The sequence below is a fragment of the Mastigoproctus giganteus genome, chromosome 2 (assembly GCF_048544385.1).
Source record: "Mastigoproctus giganteus isolate SK-2022 chromosome 2, ASM4854438v1, whole genome shotgun sequence".
Taxonomy (NCBI): Eukaryota; Metazoa; Arthropoda; class Arachnida; order Uropygi; family Thelyphonidae; genus Mastigoproctus; species Mastigoproctus giganteus.
The window spans coordinates 164,891,747-164,913,623 of record NC_143576.1 but is presented as its reverse complement, the minus strand read 5'-3'; the positions used below and the strand labels follow the sequence as shown (position 1 = coordinate 164,913,623).

Here is a 21,877-nt window from a genome sequence, read left to right as displayed (position 1 = left end):
CGGAGTGTCACTAAAGATAAGCATAGGAGCAGAAGAATCCTTTTTGCGAGATATAAGACAAGACTGAGTTTTAGAAGGGTTGAAATCAACTAAGTTGTCTTTGCCCCACTGGAGAATTACCTGAAGATCGGCATTTAAGGAATTGGCAGCAGATTTTCGAGAAGTTGAAGCTGATTGAGCAGGACAAGGTTTCTCAAAATGGAAAGTTGAATGCAATGTGCTATCATCGGCAAAACTATGGATAGGATTTCCAGTCAATGGAAGAAGGTTATTGATATACAAAAGAAAAAGAGTGGGGGAAAGAACTGAACCTTGGGGAACACCGGCATTAGTGGAGAAGTTAGAAGACAGAGAGACATCTACCATCACCCTCAGTGAGCGAACAGAGAAAAAACTGGATAACCAATTACTAAAAACAGTTGGCAAACCATAAGATGGAAGCTTGTTTAGAAGACCTTTATGCCAAACACGATCAAAAGCCTTTGAGATGTCAAGAGCAACTACTTGTGTTTCACCGAACCGTTCCATTGAACTAGTCCATAAATGGGTAACATAAGCCAGAATATCACCAGTGGATCGACACTGACGGAATCCATACTGGCGATCGTTGATCAGACGGAAGGTTTCTAGGTAGTTTAAGAGTTGGCGGTTAATTGATTTCTCCATTACTTTAGAAAGAGTAGAAGTAATTGCAATGGGACGATAATTGGATGGGAGGGATTTGTCACCCTTTTTAGGAACTGGCTGGATATGAGCAAATTTCCAAGCAGAAAGAAAAACACCTTTGGAATAAGAAAGTGAAAAAAGGCGGCAAAGAAGGATTAAGGAGTAAGTTCAGGAGCACAGGTTTTGAGAGCGAGTGGTGAAATACCGTCAGGACCTGGAGCTTTCTTAGCATCAAAATTCTTCAAAATCCTGATATCCTTTTGACGGAAGTCCACAGGAGGCATTGAATGGAGCGTGTTGGGAATGGTGGGAGGTGTTTTACCAAGATCATTAATACATGAGCTGGAAGAAAAATGGGATGCTAGCAGGTCAGCTTTATCCTTGGCTGAAGTGAGAACAGAACCATCTGGTTTGGACAGAGGTGGGAGCAGAGATGGGCAAAAGTTGCGGCCAATAGCTTTGGCAAGAGACCAGAATGCTCGGCTACCATTAGGGCAAGAAGCAAGTTTTCTACTCTTAGCCTGTTCAAACTCTAGTTTGGACTGATTAATAACTGCTTTACAGTTGTTGCGAGCTTTGATGTAGGCAGAAAATGAAATTGAAGAATTAGAAACAAGCCAATTACGATATGCAACATTCTTCTCTTGAACAGCCTTAGAACATTTATTGGAAAACCAAGGTTTAGATAAGGGACGAGATTTTAAAGTGGAGTGTGGGATAAAGGATTCCATTCCTGCAAGAATAATTTCACTGACATGATCTGAGCAAACGTTGACATCAGAACTTTTGAAACAGTAATCCGACCAAGGAAAAGAAGAAAAGAAGTTTCGCAGGTCATCCCTTTTTGCATTCTTGTAATGCCAAACAACACGAGGTTGGGAATAGCCATGAGATAAAGGCTCCATTGGAGAAGAGACAATCACCAAGTTGTGATCTGAAGTGCCTAAAGGACCTCTCACTTCGACCTTGTACTTAGAAGGGTTGTTTGTGAGAAAAAGCTCAAGCGTATTGGCCGTATGATTAAGATTGTGCAGTATTCTTGCAGGTAAATGAACAATCTGTGCTAGGTCTTTAGTAGTTGCAAAAGCCTCAGCATCTCGACCAGCTGGGTCGGTGTGACTAGAAAACGGAAGCCAGCTGGAGTTGTGAACATTAAAATCACCAAGGAAAATTACCTCACTGTTAGGAAAGTTGGACTGGAGAAAGTCAAGTTGCAAAGAGAGGAAGTCAAAGAGCTCCAAGTGATTAGTGGAGTTGGGAGAACGGTAGAGACAACAGATGAATTTGACACAATGAGGTAGAGAGATTTTAAGCCAGAGAAGATCAAAGAGAGGAGATTCCAAATTGCCAAGTCTCTGACCGGGAATATCAGAATGGACTTATGCACAAGTACCACCTTTGAGGCGAAAGGAATCATACAGCGAATAATTTGGGCATCTGAGATGAACAGTAGTTGAATCAACCGATAACTGAGATTCTGTCAGAAAAAGTACATGGGGTTTGGCAGACTGCAAGTGGAAATGGACATCGTTGAGATTAGAATTGCGACCACGTATATTTGTGAAATGAATTAGGAAGTCCTTGGGAGGTTTAGATCTTTAGATCTTTTTGCAGCTAAGCTTGCTCTATTAGTTTGACAATTCATGGTGTATTTAATAGTAAGAAAAAGTGGGTGGGACATACTGTATGAAGTAATGAAATTTTTGGATATGGCGTACACGTGGTAAGAATGTACCCAGATCCTTGACATAATGTGGCCTCGACAATGCTTCCCGCATACACACTACTCGGACTCCCTCCAGTCACTATCTGGCAGAGTAGAGGTACCAATAGGTTCAGTCCGGTGTACTAACTAGCGGCCGGCCTGCGAACACCGTTTTAGAGCTGTACCCTCGAAATGTAAGGAATATTGGATCTTGCCACGACGTTCATCATAACCTCAAAAGTCATCAATCATACTGCATGATGGAAGAGATAGGGAATGGTTGACCGGAACTTAGCTCTAGAGACTAAACATGGGTTCCACCACTTCAAGCCTCCAATAAGCAAAGTGGTGGTATTTCACCGGTTGATGAGAGTCATCATACCACCTAGTATTGCCTGGTAACACAGAGGGGTGGCATTCTTCTATGTTATGTGGGTGCCACACCTCGACCCGTGCTTACATTGGTTCACTCCTGGGTTGTCACCCACCATGTGCTTGTGCATGGAGGTTATACCCAGGATTACTAACAGTCCCACCATCGTGAAGGTGCAAGCAGAGAATTTGGCTGACACAGACCGTCCGGACTTTGCCGAAATTGGGTCCACTTGACTTGAGTGTCACCCGAATATCAGTTCCATCAGCGTTTTAGACTCCCAGGTAGCAAGTACAGTTTGTCTGGCATATCTGAGATGGTTGCAAACCATCATGGGTGCAAACCTCCTAACCATGCTGCTGGAAACTTGGAAGGTGGAACCTGGTATCAACATGCCACTTTGGCTCCTGCTTCAACATGATGGGTAGTTCTGGATTGGCTTGCCCAGAATGAATCTGCTTGTGGGTTTGCATACATGGGTCATCTGTGTCAATGTCGTGACCCTACCCTGGTGGTCCAAGGAGCAGGATTTGGGCTGGTGGCAGTACAATTACGGTGTCTGGGTAGCACTTATGTTTCACTCCAGAACACATTTATTGCTTACTGGGTAGTGAATGTCCCTTTGAACTCCATGATGGATGGTTGGGGAGCCCTCGCACTGAAACATAAACACCTCCATGAATACTCATAATCTAAATCTTTCTTCTGGGACTCCACTATGTCCCTATCAGATAATAACAATAACCATGATACAGTCATAATAATTTATGCCATTTTGTACAGCCCAAAGAAAATGCAGAAGTGAATTAAAAGAAAAAACAGAAAAAAAGGTCTCTCCATACATATAAAATAAAATAAATTTATACAGTTAAAGCTCTTTACAGCAGCCCTCTTTTTGCATCCCAGAACATTTAAAAATCAGCTGATAGGTCCCAGCCAATTTCCCTTAAACCTAATTCTATTTTATATTTGTTTTAATGCCCTTGAAAGACTAATAAATTCTGTATAACAACCCAAAAATTTCCATCACTCTACCTTGTTTTTTACTTTGTTTATTCAGCCTTAGTTTTCAGAATGCTCTTTGTACACTGCAGAATTCTGAAAGATTGAAAAAAAGATTAAAAGCTTAGAGAAATCTTCTGCACTAGAAAAGATACTCATGAAATGCTAATGATGGTGTGTACAAAAAGCATTCCCATAGACAGAAGTATTTTAAAAACTATGGCTGAATCGTTTGCTTATCGGAAGAATATTGAAGTTGTCTTACAATGTCAGAAATTTAAGACCCATCATGGACTATCTTTCAACAAAGTATGCAGCAGAATTTAATTGCATGTCAAGGGCTCACATCTGGTGAGTATGAGCTTGGCACACCTAGGGTCCTGAGCTGGATATCATCTTTCTTGGTGATTTCCTTCAACTTTTGACACTCTCTCTCTCTCTCTTTCTCTCTCTCTCTCTCTCTCTCTCTCTCTCTCTCTCTCTCTCTCTCTCAGGGTATCTCAGTGAATTTTTTTTTTTTTTTTTTTTTTTGGCTGGTGCAGCATAAGCCTCACTTCCTTGCACCATGTAGCTAATAATAATAATAAAACATTTAAAAAATGTTTTATTGACATGCAACCAGAGCAGCAGCACCTCTGCTGACCAAACTGGACTTTTTTTTTTTTAGTTTCTATGGGATAAAATGCTTACATTTAAAGGGGAGAAATGTAGTGGTGAAAGAAAAGGCAAAACAACACATTTTATTTCTACTGGCAGCAAACATGTCTGGCACAGAGAAGCTTCCTCCTTAATCATTGGAAATGCCCAAGAAGCCTTGATTCTTTCAAGGTTTTAAGACATTGCCAACCAACAACTTTTTGGTTTGCATCAAGCAAACCAAAAAGCTTGGATGTCATCAAAAATCTATGAAGGATGGATCAGAGACTTAGATCACAATACAATTGGGCAGAATATGAAAATTTTGCAGTGTGTGGCTAGCTACACCCATTGTTGCCAAGTGAATTGCCTATTTGCAATCATGTTGGGTATCTGGCACCTCCGTAGCCAGGTGGGTAGGAGTAGCAGTGCGTAGCACGCGCTTCTTGATTAGACCGGGGTTCAAGCCAGTGACCACCAAATACGGAGGATGCTGAAAGGTCAGGGAATGACCACCGCATATCCCCGGAGCAATATGACCTTAGTTGCTAATTCTCCTAAAAACCAAATAACAACAACAACTTGTTGGGTACCTACCATCTAATATGATATCAGCTCTTCAGACTTGATCAAGCTGTAATCCAGTGCTTTAAAAAAACTATTCAAGAATGGTATTGAAGAAAATTGTGCCGTGTCTTGGAAGCAAAACAATGTGAAATCAGTGTGCCGCAGACGATGTATTTGTCTTTTTCATAGTGGGATGAGGTTGACAAAAAAATGATTTAAATTGTGTTGGATTTGTCTCCTTGAATGATGCAACAAATGAAGCTTTGCATGTATCTTTTAGACTATCCTTTGTTAACCATGAAGGATAGTCTATAATAGTGAAGAAATTTTTGAGTGTGTGTCATTGCCTAAACTTATGGGGAAACATGTATTTTGAAGACTATACTGAAGTGGATGTGGACATTGCAGGTTTCAAGAAATTCAAGAATAAAGAGGAACTCATTGCACGTGTAATGGAACCTGATATTTGTAGTGATCAAGAATAGGAACCTACTGTGGTCAAAAAAGAAGTAATTGAAGGATGCTCACAGATTCAACAACAATCTCACCAAAACTATTTTGGATTACTGTTTTAAGCATGTCTCTACTGTTTGACACCTTTTCTCTGCCTTTCACATCGTAGAAAGTAAGTTTCTTAGGAATATACATATGCATCAGATCCTGTTTCTCAGATTGCATTTTCAGGGCATGGAAAATCAACATTTTACCTTCAGGTTAAAACACAACTCTCCACAGGATATGGAAAAGTTGGACTGCTTGTCATTTATTAAGACTATTTCATTGACAGGCCTGTTGACACAGTAACATAATTAATGAAGTAGTTGTGGATGATGTGTGGGAACATTAGTCTGGCACGCCAACATATCAAGCTTAATGTCAAAGTTTGCAGATTTCATGCAAAGGTTGGGAGGATTGTTAATAACAGTAATGACAATATGCTGCTGCAACAGGATCTGGAAAAGTTTATTATTATTAGCCATATGGTGCCAAGGAAGCCTGAGGCTTATGCTGCACTAACCAAAAAAAAAATTTCTGAACTACCCTGAGAGAGAGAGAGAGAGAGCGGGAGAGAAAAATAAAAGAAAGGGAATCACCAAGGAAGAGAAGAATGATGATATCCAGCTCAGGACCCTGGGAATGCCAAGCCCATACTCACCAAATGCAAAGTACAGAATATGGGTCGAAGAAACCCCAGAGAAACATACCAACTGTGTGGTACTTTGCTTGGGATGGTAGGGAATGGAAAAGACTTGGGGAGTAATTGTGCAGTCATATATGAAGTTTTCTGAGCAGTGCAGATAGGCTGCCAGAGTAGGTCATGAGGTCTTGTCAATGATATCTAGGAATTTTGCTAGCAGAATAACTAGGTGATTATCCCCTTGTTTAAGGCAATGGTCAGGCCACACCTTGAGTACTGCATACAGGTCTGAAAGCCTCATTTTAGGAAGGATATAGAGTAACTAGAACGAGTACAGAGAAGGGCAACAAGAGTGGTGAGGGGAACAAAGGGGTGCTCTTATGAAGAAAAGCTTAAGTTCTGTAAATTTCAGCATCTGGAGACTAGACACCTGTGAGGCAATCTGATTGAGGTGTATAAGGCCTTGAATGGATTGAGCAGGCTCAATGCTGATGGGATTATTCCTCTTGCTCAAATTACAAACTTAAGGGGCCATAAACTGAAATTGAGGAAAGACGGAAATTTTCCTTTAGCCAGCGGGTGGTTGATTGCTGGAACAAGCTTCTATCTGTCGTTGTGGAGGTTGATAGCTTGAATAAATTCAAGGCAGAACTAGACAAACATTTGGAATGAATGGATAGGTGAAATGGGAAGGTGGTTTTTTTGTTTTTTTGGCTGATGATGTATAAGCTTGCTTTCTTGCATCATATGCCTCTATTAATGCTAACATTTCACACTAAATTTGACTATCCAGATGATATCCTGAACTGATGGATTGTAATGGGTCTCCATATTCCCTCATCACCACTAATTTGCTCCTTCCCATGTGGTTGTGACCATATTGGGAGTAGCATGTATGCGAGGTGTGGCAATAAAGTTCCCAGACTGGTGCAGTGAAAAGTGAAGGAGCTCAAAAATGGTTTTATTTTTATTCAAAGTAATCACCACCAGATTGAATGCACTTATTACACTGTTCTAAAAATTTCTGAAAAGAGTCAGCAAATTCATCTAAAGAGACAATATTCAGTTCAGTGGTTATGTTTTTCTTTATGTCTTCAACATCCTGAAAGTTCTTTACTTTAAGGGAAGTTTTCAGCTTGGGGTCCGATGGTGCTAGATTGGGAGAGTAGACTTGATGGTTGATCTGTGCTATGCCATGTTTCATCAGAATTGTCTTCTCAACAAGTGTTGAATGGGTGGGGGAAATTATTGTGCAACAAGAACCAGCTGCCTTTCTCTAAAAGTTACAGCCTCACCCAGGAAATGCACTTCAATAGTCTCTGAAGCACCTGTACATAGACTGTAGCATTGACTCTCTTCCGTTTAGATACATATTCGTTAAAATACCTTGTGTCGAAAAATCTAATCAGCATCATCTTGATCCTGGACTAAACAAAAGCTTTTGGCTCTTGGTGACCATTTTGAAGTTCATTGCATGCGTCGGACACTTTGTCTCTGGGTCATACCAAAACACCCAGTGCTCATCTCCAGTGACAATACAGTTGTGGAAGTTAGGATTGTCTTGAGAAGTCTAAATGACGTCTTCACATGATGACATGTTTCGTTTGCTTCTGCTCATCCATGAAGCTGTGCAGCACAAATTTTGCACAGACCTATTACCTAAATGTTCATGCAGAATTTGATGGATCATTCATATCCATATTTCCTTATCCTTATTCATATCCAACTCATCAGTATCATTATGAGGATCTAACGATTATCTCTTGCTCCACTTCCTGAACTTTTGCAACTCTGTCTTCATTTCCGAGAGGTTGACAGATGCGCCCTTCTTAGGTCATCACAAATGTGATGACTATCCATTTTTGAACCACTAATACCATTCAAACACACTGATGAAACACAATAAACAGTTTTTAGCATTTCATTATGTTTCTGTTGCAGATTCTCCCAGTTTAAAGCAAAATTTGATATTCGTTCATTGCTCCATTGCAAAATCTTGACAAAACGTTAATGCTACTAAAATGAAAATCATGAAACTGGTTATTACTTGCAACCTGTTAGCCTATTGGACAATCTCTTTACCACCATCTGTTAGAGGAAGTTTGGACTACATCATACTACTTCTGTTTATTTTCAAACTCATCAATGACTGCAACAGCACCAGTCTGAGAACTTATTGCCACACCTCACATATCTCTGTTCAGATCATTTGTATCCATACTGGCATATTGGGACCATATGCAAAAAAAGTGATTCACAAATTTATGCAACTCTGTACACCACGTAATGCAGATGAGATAGATAATTATGTGATACATCACTCATTGCCATGTGAAAATCATGAGATTTATTTGTATTTGCTGAGAAAACTAAATTAAATTTTTTAAAATAAATCTTTATGGTATTAATTTTCTTTAATGCTTTGTATTTTATGTAGCACTAATTAATCACTTCTTATAGTTATTCAAAAAACCTCATCCATCAAAAAAACTGAATAATCGTACAAGTGTGGCAGATCCTGGACCTATAATGCCAGGGCTCAGCTATAGTCTTGATAAACTGTTCTTTCACAACTTGGATAATCTTCGACCATCTTTGCATCCTATTAAAGGTAATTTTTTTTGTTTATAACATTTCATTAAAACTTTGTTTTTATCTATCTTTTTTTTTTAAGTTACTCAGCTCTCGGACTGTATGTTCAATAGTGTCTGCCAACTGCCTAGCACTTGGAAAGGTCTGCATTAACTTCATTGATGATGCAAAGAATTCATTGAACCATTTTAAAGTGGGATTCAATAAACTAGTCTTTGGCAGAAATGCAGTATTTTATAATGTCAGACCACAAATGTGATGAATCTGAGTTCAAATCTCACTTCAGGGAAAACAATCGCTAGGGGAAAAAGAAAAAAAAAATTGCAAAGGTAACTTCATCAGACCTAATTCCCTAATTCATCAGACCTAATAGTTATGGCTGAGGTAGAGACTGGTGCAGTTTAGTGTCACTCCCAATAATTACGACTCACCACTGACTGCAAAAAGCCAAAGCTTAATAGGTCCACCTCCATACCTGGATAAAGATGACAGGTAGAAATACTGCCTTAAGTATAGCACAAGATAAAGTCACCCACATTCAGGCTTCAGCCAGGCAGATGGGGTCTTGATGAAAAGTTGGAGACAGTCTTCTGGGTAAGACAGTGGAGCAAGTGGCTCTATGTGGCTACCAGAACTGAAGGACATGACCATTCAGCCCAACAACTGGTAGTGCATCCGGCACAACTGCACTACTGACTACCTAGGAAAGAAGAAAGAGCCAACATATGAACTGCAACAGCGAAATGAATATGTGCATCATACAAACATACTATGAAGTAACCAACCTAGAGACCAATATGACAATGTACAGGATGAAACTACACTCCAAGTGGTTGGAATAGTTCCAACTTCAGGTTGCCCAACAGTGAATAGCAGACCAGAGACAGATCATTGTCGTGAAGAACCTGATGCACTACTGACTACCTAGGAAAGAAGAAAGAGCCAACATATGAACTGCAACAGCGAAATGAATATGTGCATCATACAAACATACTATGAAGTAACCAAGCTAGAGACCAATATGACAATGTACAGGATGAAGCTACACTCCAAGTGGTTGGAATAGTTCCAACTTCAGGTTACCCAACAGTGAATAGCAGACCAGAGACAGATCATTGTCATGAAGAACCTGATAGCTCTTACAATCTTGGAAAAAATCAAGCAAGATGAGTGACCAACAACAAAGAATAAAGAATATCACAACTAAACGAGAACTAGAAGAGGAATAGAAAGTACAAGGAGTACAACCCAAAGAAGCCAAAGTGGAAACAGACAAGTTCACGATTTCCAGAAGAGAAGAGTGGAAGAAGGCCGTAGCAGAATTTAAGGGACTGGAACTCGCAAAGGCCCATACCATTTCGAGGCAGAGACCCAACTGAATCCTGTGGCAGATCACAGTCACTTTTGGCAGATCATACCAGATTAACTCAACAACAAGAGATAATAAATGCTATCTACACAGCTAATAGATGACATCTGCACAGCCATTTACTTCCCACCTTTCTTCTCACCAGGATGAATGGAAGAGAAAAACAGAAAACAAAATGCAAAGAAAAGGAACCTCCCGCCTGGGGAATAAGGCTACAACAGAAAATAGGAGAGCTAAGAGTGAAGATAGGCCAACTGACTCTGTGCCAACTGGGTAAGAGACGTAAGAACCTGATCAGAAAAGTGAAGATCATCCTCAAGAAAGAAAACATCCACAACACACACAAAACTATAATCAATGGATCGAAGAATACCTGGTTTTGAAGCAGAACCTCTTAGCATTCAACAAGAGACTTCGCCGATACAGGGAGTGCCTAGAGGAAAACAGACAACCAAATATTTGATGAAAACTGGTGAACTTTCTACAGGCACATTAAACAAGAGGAGAAGAATAGCAGTGGCCCTGTGACCAGAAGGGGCACTCAAGGAGTTTTAGAGAAAACTGTGGAGCAGCGAAGTTAGCCATAATGGCCATGTCTCCCTGGATAGACCTAGAACAGAAGAAAACTAATAATAACATACAAGAGATGACAGAATAGGAGATTTGAGAGGAAGAAGTAAAACAGTCAATCAGGAAGTACCAGAATTTATGAACCCCCAGGGATTGATAACATCCACAGTTACTAGTACAAAAACGGGAATAGCAAAAAAGTAACTGTGCCCCCCCCCTTTTCTTCAAATTCTGGATTCTTATTTGTCGAACACTTTCCTTATTAACACACAGATCCGAAATCATTTGGTGCATTGCACATCGGTCATTGGTAATGATTTCCCACACCTTTGCATTCATTTCTAGCATTTGAACCAAAATCGTTCGGAGCATTGCACATCGGTCATTGGTTTCCCACACCTTTGCAATCATCTCTAGCATTTGAACCATTTTTGCTGGACCCAGACAACAAAAGTCTGTGTCCTCTTCCATAGGCAAAACGTTTATGCCATTTGAATGTACATGCACAAGGCAGACAATTCTCTCCATCGACTTGCTTCATCATTCGTATTGTTTCCATGGCACTTTTGCCCAGTCATACATAAAATTTGAAGTTTTCTATTTATTACATTGTCATAGGCAGGACACCAATACCATTTGGTATTGGTGTCCTGCCTATAACCATTTGCTTGCTTCAGTTCTTTTTGTACTCAGTTATTTGTACACCTAGTTTTGGTTTTAATTTACCTTACCCTAACTTTTATTATAAACACTGCATTGGGACTACCTTGATTTGACTACCATAACACACAAATTATCCATAATTTGTGTGTTATGGACAAGTTTTATGTTATACTGCTTTTCCTTTTCGGTCCCATTTTCTTAAATTTCTTCTGTTACACAGTTATGGGCAAGTATACAAATGCAGTCCTTTGATGCATGGACGGGTGTAGTCCCCTGATGAAATACCTGATCGTGTATCAAGTTTTACTTTTGCTGTCATCAGATTTTATTGCATATTTTCTCTACTTCCCCTTTTTGAATTAAAATCAAATTTGTCCACCCTTATCTGATGCCAGCAACCATTACTTTTATTTTTCATTCTTATTTAATCATTCTTTACAGGTCACTCCTTTTTAATCGGCTTTATGATACAACCTGCATTTTCTTCTCGGCTTTTGGCATTCTGTGTAACTTCCACCCTCACATTTAACTGTTATATTTCTTACAATATACATACATATATATATATATATATATATATATAGGAGGAGAGTATAAAGGTAGGTAGATAGTGTCAATTGTCAATAGTGTCATAGCACAATGCTTCTTGATTAGACCAGGGTTCGAGCCCGTGACCACCACATATCCCCGGAGCAATATGGCCTTAGTTGCTAATGCTCTAAAAACCAAATAACAAACAACAAACAGATAGTGTCAAAGTGCTAACATAGCTGAAATTGTAATTATAGAGGACAAAGAAGAGAAAGCTGATAATAATAAATAATTAGAAATACTTAATGCTGTGTGTCCTATGATTTCAGCACCTTCATCTGGGGCCAGCCACCGAAATCAAAGGAAAAATCGGCAAGAAGTACAGTGTCTGTTTCTGACATGAAATATACGCAGCACATGGTTCAGTATTGAAGGTCAGGGTTAAAATTTAAGTCATATGGCTTATGTATATTTCATGGCTGACCCGACAGAGGCAGAATGCAAAGATTAAGAAGAAGTAGGTATATAATCGTAGAGAACTGTACTGCAGTGGAGCATAATAAAAAGTATAGCGTAAATCTGTTCTGAAGTATTTGTGGTATAAGATAGTGACCCCCGTGTGTAAGAAATCGAAAAGTTAAGGAAATATTCAAAATTAAAATAAAATAAATTACGCTGGCTACCCTGTGTGTCATCAGTTAGAAACTAAGTTAGATTAAATTAAATTAAATTTCAAATATATAATAGGGGTAGGTATTAAACACATCAAGTAATGCATCCCAGAATAAAAAGGAGTAGAATGCTTGCAAAATAGCATTAAATAATTGCTAAACTTTGTTTAGGCGAGAACAGTGTTTATAGCTGAAAAGGAGCATCTCAAATATTGCGTTCGATAAACTATTGGCTCATGAGAAATAAAAATATATAGAAAGGTATGAAAGCATAAAGAATGTGGAAGAACACCCAAGTAGATCTTGCTCATGCAGTTCGGGGTTGCTATTCCCATTCCTATAGTAGGACCCTGAACATAGTTCAGTTGTGTGGAATATAAAAAGATAAAAAAGTTAAAAAATAATAAAAATAAAATAATAATATACTCCTTGGTTAGCTAATCAGTGAGTACAAGTTTTTTACATTTGTAAGACACTAAAGAGGCTAGGAGTATAGGCTGTACATTATGTACAAGCCTAGCAGCTATAGAATATCAGTTGGCCACGGTATTATTGATATAGGTGTAGTCAATCAGTGGTGTAGTTAATCAACTTTTTATATTCAATAATGAGTGCTTTTTTGATATGGTAATACATGTAGGCTGTAGGAAACTGGTTGTATAGAAGCTTATTGTAGAGGTTTCTGATATTGTTAACTATCAATTTTTTGCTATTACATATAGTGGCTATTCTGATACATTGAGACAGAATAATATTAGCATGTATCTTTTTGGAAATATTAGAATGCCAGTGTGTGAAGTTAAAGATTTTGAAGTTGAAGGCTTCCCGTTTATTGTATATGTTGACTGTGGTCTGAGGTTTATTAAGATCTATATCTAAATCAAGGTAATTGGCTGCCAGTTTATTATAATTGGATTTCCAAGGTGAGTCTTCTGGATATATATTGGCATGATCTTGTAGGATGTTGGGGCAATTTACTACAAATAAATCATCTATGTACCTAAACAAACAGATTTTTGGAGGCAGTGAGGTTTCATACCAGTGCAGGTATAGATTTGCAATGATGCAATTGGCAGGGCTACCCATGGGGGTTGTTGGTATGTTTAGTTTGTTGGTAAACTGTTTTTCCATTAAAAATGTAATTATTGGCAATGCATAAATTCGTTAAATTGTTCCAATATGTTGGTTTACAGTCTATTATATATTTGTATTGATTATTTCGATTATTTAATACATGCTTCAGATTAGCTTGATCATAGCTGGTGAATTGGCTATGGAAATCAAAGGTTTGTATATGGGATATATTGCTGTTATGCAAGGCTTTTAAAATGGGGATATTGTTGGTGATAATCCTGCTGTCAGGTAGGATGTTAATGATAGGTTTCAGTAACTGTTCCAAAGTCTTGCCAGGTTTGTATGCATAGCTGCACTTGCATGAAGTAATAAATCTGAAGCCTGCTGGGTTCTTATGAAATTTAGGTATGAAGTATATGTATGGAAAATTATAATTATTAATATTATGTTTTAATTTTTTGTCGATAGCTGTTAACTTTTTTGTTATGATATTGCTATTATTGGTCACAGGCTTGTATGTTTCACTAGAATTGAGTTAATCTTTTAGTGTATGAAAGTAAAAATCTTTACATATGAAGGCATAGTTGCTGGCAGCTTAGTCTACATGGGTGATGATAAACTGGTCATACAGCTCTGATAATTGTTTTTTAAGTATGGAAATATTGCAGTTGATAGTGGCAGTGTGATTTTAAGGCTTTATAATTATTTATTAGTTCTGATGACACAGTATTTATCCACGTGGAAAGATTCAATAGGTGTGTTGTATATTTAAGCTAGCATGAAGCAGTAGTTGAGGAGATCATGATACAACTGTTGTTTGAATGTGATTAGGCTGGTTTTTGTGTACAACCTGAATTTGTAACCATAGGAAAGAATCTTTCTCAGATCCTGGTACGGTATTATCTCCAGGTTACCAGTTATAATATGCCCATGGTGGGGATTAACATAAGGCTGTAATTCTTATAATTTAATTTTTATATATGCTGTAATTTTTATATTTTGGCAGTTGGCTGGAAGGAGATCTGAATGTGAGTTAATGCAATGGTTTATATTGATGTGGTCAATGGTGGTAGAATGTTCCTTATTGATATTATAATTTAATAATTTTAGCTTAAATTTATACTATTACGATCTGCCGACCAAGGCTCAAAACAAAGTTTGGGTCTTTGATGATGACGACACACACGTAATTGTCAGAAAATCCCGATCTGTAAAGAAGAAAATGATAGCTGTATTTTTCAAATCGAGTGAAATTGTGGAACGTGTCATTTTGGACACGCAGATGACAGTCACAGCTAAGTGGTATACTGAACAATGCCTGCCTAAAGTCATTGGATCTATGAAGAACCTGCGGCCAAAGTCAAGAATGGCCACCTGGTACCTCCATCACGATAATGCTGCAGCTCACCGCGCCAAAGCCTGCACCGAATATTTGACCACGACAGGACTGAAACGTCTCGAGCACCCTCCCTACAGTCCAGACCTTGCTCCCTGCGACTTTGCACTGTTCCCGCATGTGAAAATGAAGCTAAAAGGGAGGCTGTTTTCCAGTGATGAGGACCTTCTACGGGTTTGGGACAACGAGTGTGCTTTACTCCCTAGTGAAACTTGGCAGAACTGGTTTAAAGATTGGTTTCGGATGATGGAGAGGTGTATTGAATGTAGAGGAAATTACTTTGAAAAAATTAAATAAACAAAGCTGTATTGCAAAACTTTCCTAGTACCCTTTGTATATCGGCTAAGATGGAGACGTGGATATTAGTGAAGCAATGCGTCTGAAAATGTTTGTACAGGCAATTCTTGCTACGAGTTCCCGGGTTTACGAGTTTTTTTTTTTTTTCCCAAGTGTCAAGTATCAACAAAATCAAAAATATGAACATTAATTGCAAAAAATGAATGTTAAACATTCATAAATACTGCATTCCAAACCAGTGCGTAGCTACACAATACAGTGTATCCCGCTTTACAATATTAATCAGTTCCAGAGACACCATCATATCGTTAAAATATCGTAACGTGAACCCAATAACACATTGTTTTTTGGTATTTCATTTCAAGATCTCGGAAGTTGAAATTTTCGCTGTATAACTAAGCTATTTATCTCTCTAAAATGTCATTTTTAAGGTCACGAGCGTGACCTTAAGGCCATATAAAAGGTCGTGAGCGTGGTTTGTAAATTGTATTAGTTGCCAATTCAAATCATTAAAATGCACTACACTTTCATTATTATCATATGTTCCATTATAAGAATCAATTTTAAATGCCTTAGCGATATTTTTCTAAATCACATTTCTGGAGGTTACGACCATAAAACAATAAAAACAATTTGCACTTTCCAGTTTATTGGGCTTTTCTGTTACTGCAAGCAATTATAAACGAGTAGTAAACTCGATCTTGCATTTGCAAAAATATCGATAGCTGGAATTGTGTGGTTTTTTTACGTTATTATGGTGAAATAATGTGTTTCCCCTTTACTGGAATCTTCAATCGTATAAAAAACATAAATAAATTTTCAGAATCTTCTCTTCATTTCTTTTTTTTTAAAGCTTTGTAAACTTGTTACTCCATGCGAATCGTGTTAGTTGCAATTTGTGTGTGCCGTTAAAAAATGCTTATGCACGCAATCGTGAAATTTATAATTAAAAGAGAAGATTATCTTGGAAACAAATGCCTCTTGAAACATTTCTGAAGAAGACGACTCCTTGTGCAACCAACGAGTGCCGAGCCAATAATGAGTGACCAACGAATGTGTATTTAGCCGATGATAATGAAGAATAAACATTCTTTAACATTTGTAAGTCGTAAATAATTTCTCTATTATTATAATTTGCTTGATTTTACAGGCCATGTTTGCATTTCTTTTGATAAATCAATCATTGTTTAAACATAAACTAATTAGCTAACTAATTTCATTGTTTAGAACATAACCCCTATTTTTAACCTTATGTCTATGAGAAATAAATTCCCGCTTTTCGCTTTACGAGCGTGCACTAGGAACGAATTAACTCGTAAAGTCGAGAACTACCTGTATTTTATTTCCTGTTCTTGTTTGCCATTGTATTTGCTGTTATTATAGTTTTTGATGTCAGATCTATGAAGATTGTCTTAGATGCAGTTTGTTGCTGGTTTGGCCAACAATATTTTATATTGTAAGTAAGGCAAGTGATAAGGTATACCACGTTGCTATACTTGCAGAAATGGGATCGTTACTATTGCTGGTAATATGCTGGGGTGCATATATGGGCAGGTAAGACAAAGCCTATTGTTACATTTGTTAAATTTGAGATTTTGCATGGAAGAATCGGAATGTGAGGCTGTTATCCCGGGTGCTAGCTAGGCTGGAAGCATTTGCGCTGTGATGTGTGTGTGTGTGTAATATGTATATGTTTAGGAATAGTAATGTGTATCAAGGGGCTATACGGAGCTTAAGCCCCCAAAGTCAAATTTATACTACTCTGCCTATATAGTATGCTATGTAAATTTTGTCTATCCATGATAAAAGTTCAATAACCATAGTGAAAATAATAAATCAAAATAATATATCAAGAAACAGTGAAAATAATTAATAGATACCAAAATAAAGAAAAGAATAGTGAATAAAGTTGTTGACCGTAATTTCAATGTATTGTTAAGCAGGCCGTAGTATAGAAAGTTTAAGGTCGTATAGAAAGCTATTCATGGTAGTGTAAGCAAAATCTAGACGTGACTTGTGGTTTACAATTTTTTTTTTTTTTAAGAATTTAATGGTATAAAATATTATTAATTAATTAATGGTTTATGGACCTGGGCCACTGCTAAATTTAAGCAGAAAGAACCCAATGACCATAATGGATACATAGGAGAAGAGTATAAAGGTAGACATAACTGAAATTGTAATTATGGAGAACAAAGAAGAAAAAGATGATAATAATAAGTAATTAGAAATACTTAATGCAGTGTGTCCTATGATTTCAGCCCCTTCATCTGGGGCCAGCTGCTGAAATCAAAGGAAAAACAGCAATAAGTATGGCCGCTGTTTCTGACATGAAATATATGCAGCACGTGGTACACATGGAGATTCAGTATTGAAGATCAGGGTTAAAATTTATATTTAAGTCATATGGCTTACGTATATTTTATGGCTGGCCCGACAGAGGCAGAATGCAAAGATTAAGAATTAGGTATATAATCGTAGAGAAGGTCTGTACTGCAGTGGAGCAGAATAAAAAGTACAGCTTAAATCTTCTCTGAAGTATTTATGGTATAAGATAGTGACCCCATGTGTAAGAAATCAGAAAGTTAAAGAAATAATCAAAATTAAAATAAAATAAATTATGCTGGCAAACCCGCATGTCATCAATTAGAAACTAAGTTAGATTAAATTAAATTTCAAATATATAATAGGGTAGGTATTAAACACATCAAGTAATGCATCCCAGGGAGAGAGAAGATATTGTGGGAAAGAGCAATAAATATTATAATTAATCCGAATGGTTAAGTTTCAATGATGTGAAACTATAAAGATTTATTAAGTGTTCACTAAAGTCTTAGTAACTAATTGATAAGAAGGTTACTATATTTAATTTTCCCTTCAGTTAGTGAGAAAAATTTTTAAAAAATCAATTAATTTTAAGAAAAACACTCATCTTACTCACCTGCTTTTATTATTGGGAAAAAATCCACCCCTATTAGTTCAGCAGATTGAATGAAGCTCAGATTCTATGCAGTTTCCTTGGAAATCATGCAAACATAGAAGAACTCTTAATATATTAGAAGCATATTGGCCTATACACACACATCAGTATAATTAAATAACTGTAATATATTAAATAAACTATGACAGACACAGTTTGGTACTTGTGTACCAAGTAGCCCTTGTGTCATTAAACATATCAACAACAACATAACTGATTTATCTACAGCCTGAATAAAACAATTTACAACATTTCACTAGGGATGGGAACTAATGACAGAATCTGTTTATAGTGTAATAGAAACAGAATTTACAGTACTTAATTACAAAATTCTCTAATTGCACGGAAATCATTTTTGCCTTATGAACTGCTGTATCCAATAAATTGGAAATATCTGTTTGGCCTAGGATGTGAATCACTAAGAGAAATTTCCATTCAGTATCACCGCTATCCACCAATTTTCATTAGAAAATCAGTATAATTTAAAAGTTGCTATGATTACTGCTCTCAAAAGAAAAGTTGAAACTTTTTTTTTTTTTTCCAATAATAAAATGACAAAAGTCTAGTCAAATTAGTCAAAAAACATCTTCACATATGGATTCACTCAAAAAGTGGAGAACTCGTTTAATATTACAAAATTAACGAAGTAATCTAATGTATAGTAACTAAATTACAGTGATAGGGGACAATATTGTTTTAAGAGAATAATGGAAACCTTAATAGTTTAATGAATATTTGTGTTCAAAACAAAACCAAGACAGATATGAAAACATGTAATACCATACCTCATTTTTGCAAATTACAGTAATTACAGTAAGGGGTTACGTTCCTGAAAATGCCGCGAATACCGAAAATGCGAATACTGAGTTATGGCTCCCATAGTAATAAAGGGGTTCCGTTCCAAAGTATGAAATATATAAGAAAAACTAGTCTAAAATTTTGTCTATGTATGTATTATATGTACCTTCATAATATGACTATGTACATAGACAGTACATAGTGAAATGCAAGCATAAGGCATCGAAATGAAAATAAGAAACAATTTAATATTAAATGTAATATTTATTAGAAATTTCAAACAAATCTTTCAATCCAGCGCTTTTGCTTTAGCTAAAAAACTTATTCTGCCAGTTCTATCACCAGTTTCGCTAAAGTGTTGATAAAGGTGTTTTTTGCCTTTTCACGAATGATGAAAAGGGGAATTTTATTTTGAGTTCGGTCTTCTATCCACAGATTTAAAGCTTTTTCCATTTTTACTAATTTAACATCACGAGTTAGAGAAAATTTTTGAAGCAATTAGCGCGTTTTCACGGACACTACAGCGGATTTTTTTCTTCCGATTTTTTGATTGATCGTACCATTGACTCATTGATTTTATATTGTTTTGCCACTGAGGAGGCACTTTCACCATTAGAAATTTTGTCTAATAACTCAATTTTATTCGCCAATGTCATCACCTTCTTTGATATTTTCACATTTCCCTTGTTATTCGTAGCCATATTTTTGTACGGGTTAGAAAGAACTTGTCCAAATAAAGTCACTTTCTTCCGTTAACACACTCGAAAAAGTCTGTTTTACACTGCAAAATGGTAGATTTATCACTTTTTGTAAGCATATCAATTAATAAATTGATAAATTTATTCAATTTATAAGCATATAAATTAAAAGCAAACGACAAAACCTTCCACAGCAAGCGCATAACACATATTGAACAAGGAATAGCGAGAAACATCCACGCTTGCGATTTTGTCACCCCTCTCCCCCAGCCACTGAGCGCTCTTTTGACCGGGAAAGATAATTTTAGCCATGCCCATGTTTTTTTATGGCGGAAAATGTTCACGGCGCTTTAAAATTCACATTTTTTTAGGTTTCATTTTATATTAAATCAGCGACTGCGAATATGCGAAACCGCGAATACAGATACCGCAAATAGTGGGGGTTTACTGTAATTTTCAATTGGCATGTCCATCCATACCATGTATGGGCAAGCATTCGAAACAAACCTAAGTTCTTAAACCTTGGTTTGTGAACTTATCATTAGCATTAGCATTAGTAGAGGCATTTGATGCAAGAAAGCAAGCTTATGCAGCATCAGCCAAAAAAAAAAAAAAAAAAAAAAACCCACTTCCACTTCACCCCTCTGTTCGTTCAAAATACCTGTCCAGCTGAGCCTTAAACTTATTTAGGCTATCAACCTCCACCACAAGGGATAGAAGTCTGTTCCACCAACTAACCACCCGCTGGCTAAAGGCAAATTTCCGCACGTCTATCCTACATCTGTCTTTCCTCAATTTGAATTTATGCCCTCTCAGGTGATTTTTCTGAGCTAGAGGAAGAATCCCATCAGCATTGAGCATGCTTAAACCATTCAAGGCTTTATACACCTCTATCAGATCACCTCGCTGGTGCCTAGTCTCCAGACACTGTAATTTGCAAAACTTAAGCCTTTCTTCGTAAGAGCACCCCTTTGTTCCATTCACTAATCTTGTTGCCCTTCTCTGTACTCGTTCCAGCAGCTCTACATACTTCTTGAAATGAGGCCTCCAGACCTGTATACAGTACTCTAGGTGTGGCCTGACCATCGCCTTATACAATGGAATAATCACCTCCTTATCCCTGCTGGAAAAATTCCTGTATATCATTGACAATACTCCATGAGCTACTCTTGCAGCCCGTCTGCACTGCTCAGAGAACTTCATATCTGCCTGCACAACCACCCCCAAGTCCCTTTCATTCTCTACCACTGTCAGTGTAGTACCACAGAGTTGATACGTTGCTCTGGGGTTGCTGTTTCCCATGTGTAGTACTTTACATTTGTCAATGTTAAACTTCATTTGCCACTTCTCAGCCCAATCTGCTCAATCTTTCCAGATCCTGTTGCAGCAGCATAGTGTCAGTAGTGTCCTTGACAACCCTGCCAACCTTTGTATCGTCTGCAAACTTGGACATTAAGCCCGATATACCATCATCAATATCATTTATAAATACAGAAAACAATAATGGACCCAACACTGAGCCCTGAGGGACTCCACTAATAACATCAGTCCACGATGAGCAGTGTCCATTGATTACCACTCTCTGTCTTCTCCCCCTCAACCACCCCTTCATCCATAGCAGCAATTTGCCTCCAATGTCACACTGCTCCAATTTGTGTAGCAGTCTTCCATGTGCAACAGTATCAAAGGCCTTTCTAAGATCCAAGTATATAATATCAAAGCTATTCCCTGCATCCAGTTCTTTTGTGACTGCATCATAGTATCCAATCAAGTTGGTCAGGCAAGACTTCCCCTTAACAAAACTATGCTGTGTCTGAGCCATAACTGAAGTCTTGTCTAAATGATCCTGCAGTGCTTCTTTAACCAGTGCCTCCATTAATTTTCCTGGAACAGAAGTTAAGCTCACAGGTCTATAATTACTTGTGTCAGCCTTTGATCCTCCTTTTTGAATTGGGGTCACATTTGCACATTTCCAGTCTATGGGTACCTCCCCTGAGTCCAAGGAAGCTCTCATAATTATGGCTAAGGGTTTGCTTACTTCCTTTGCTGCCTCCTTTAATACAACTGGATAGATCCCATCCACCCCAGGTGCCTTTCTTGTGTTTATCTTCAACAGTTTCTCCTCCACTTTACTCCCAGTTATTTCAAGAT

General features: G+C 37.6%; 1 protein-coding gene across 3 annotated transcripts in view; it reads left to right on the top strand.

Annotated features, from left to right (window-relative positions):
• bchs (WD repeat and FYVE domain containing 3 bchs) overlaps positions 1-21,877 on the top strand; it is a 1,877,108-nt gene that overhangs the window by 1,663,981 nt on the left and 191,250 nt on the right. For all 3 annotated transcript variants that reach the window (XM_090389621.1, XM_090389619.1, XM_090389620.1), the window contains exon 62: positions 8,548-8,698. In XM_090389621.1, coding sequence (XP_090245747.1) covers positions 8,548-8,698 — 151 coding nt within the window. The remainder of the gene's footprint in view (positions 1-8,547; positions 8,699-21,877) is intronic.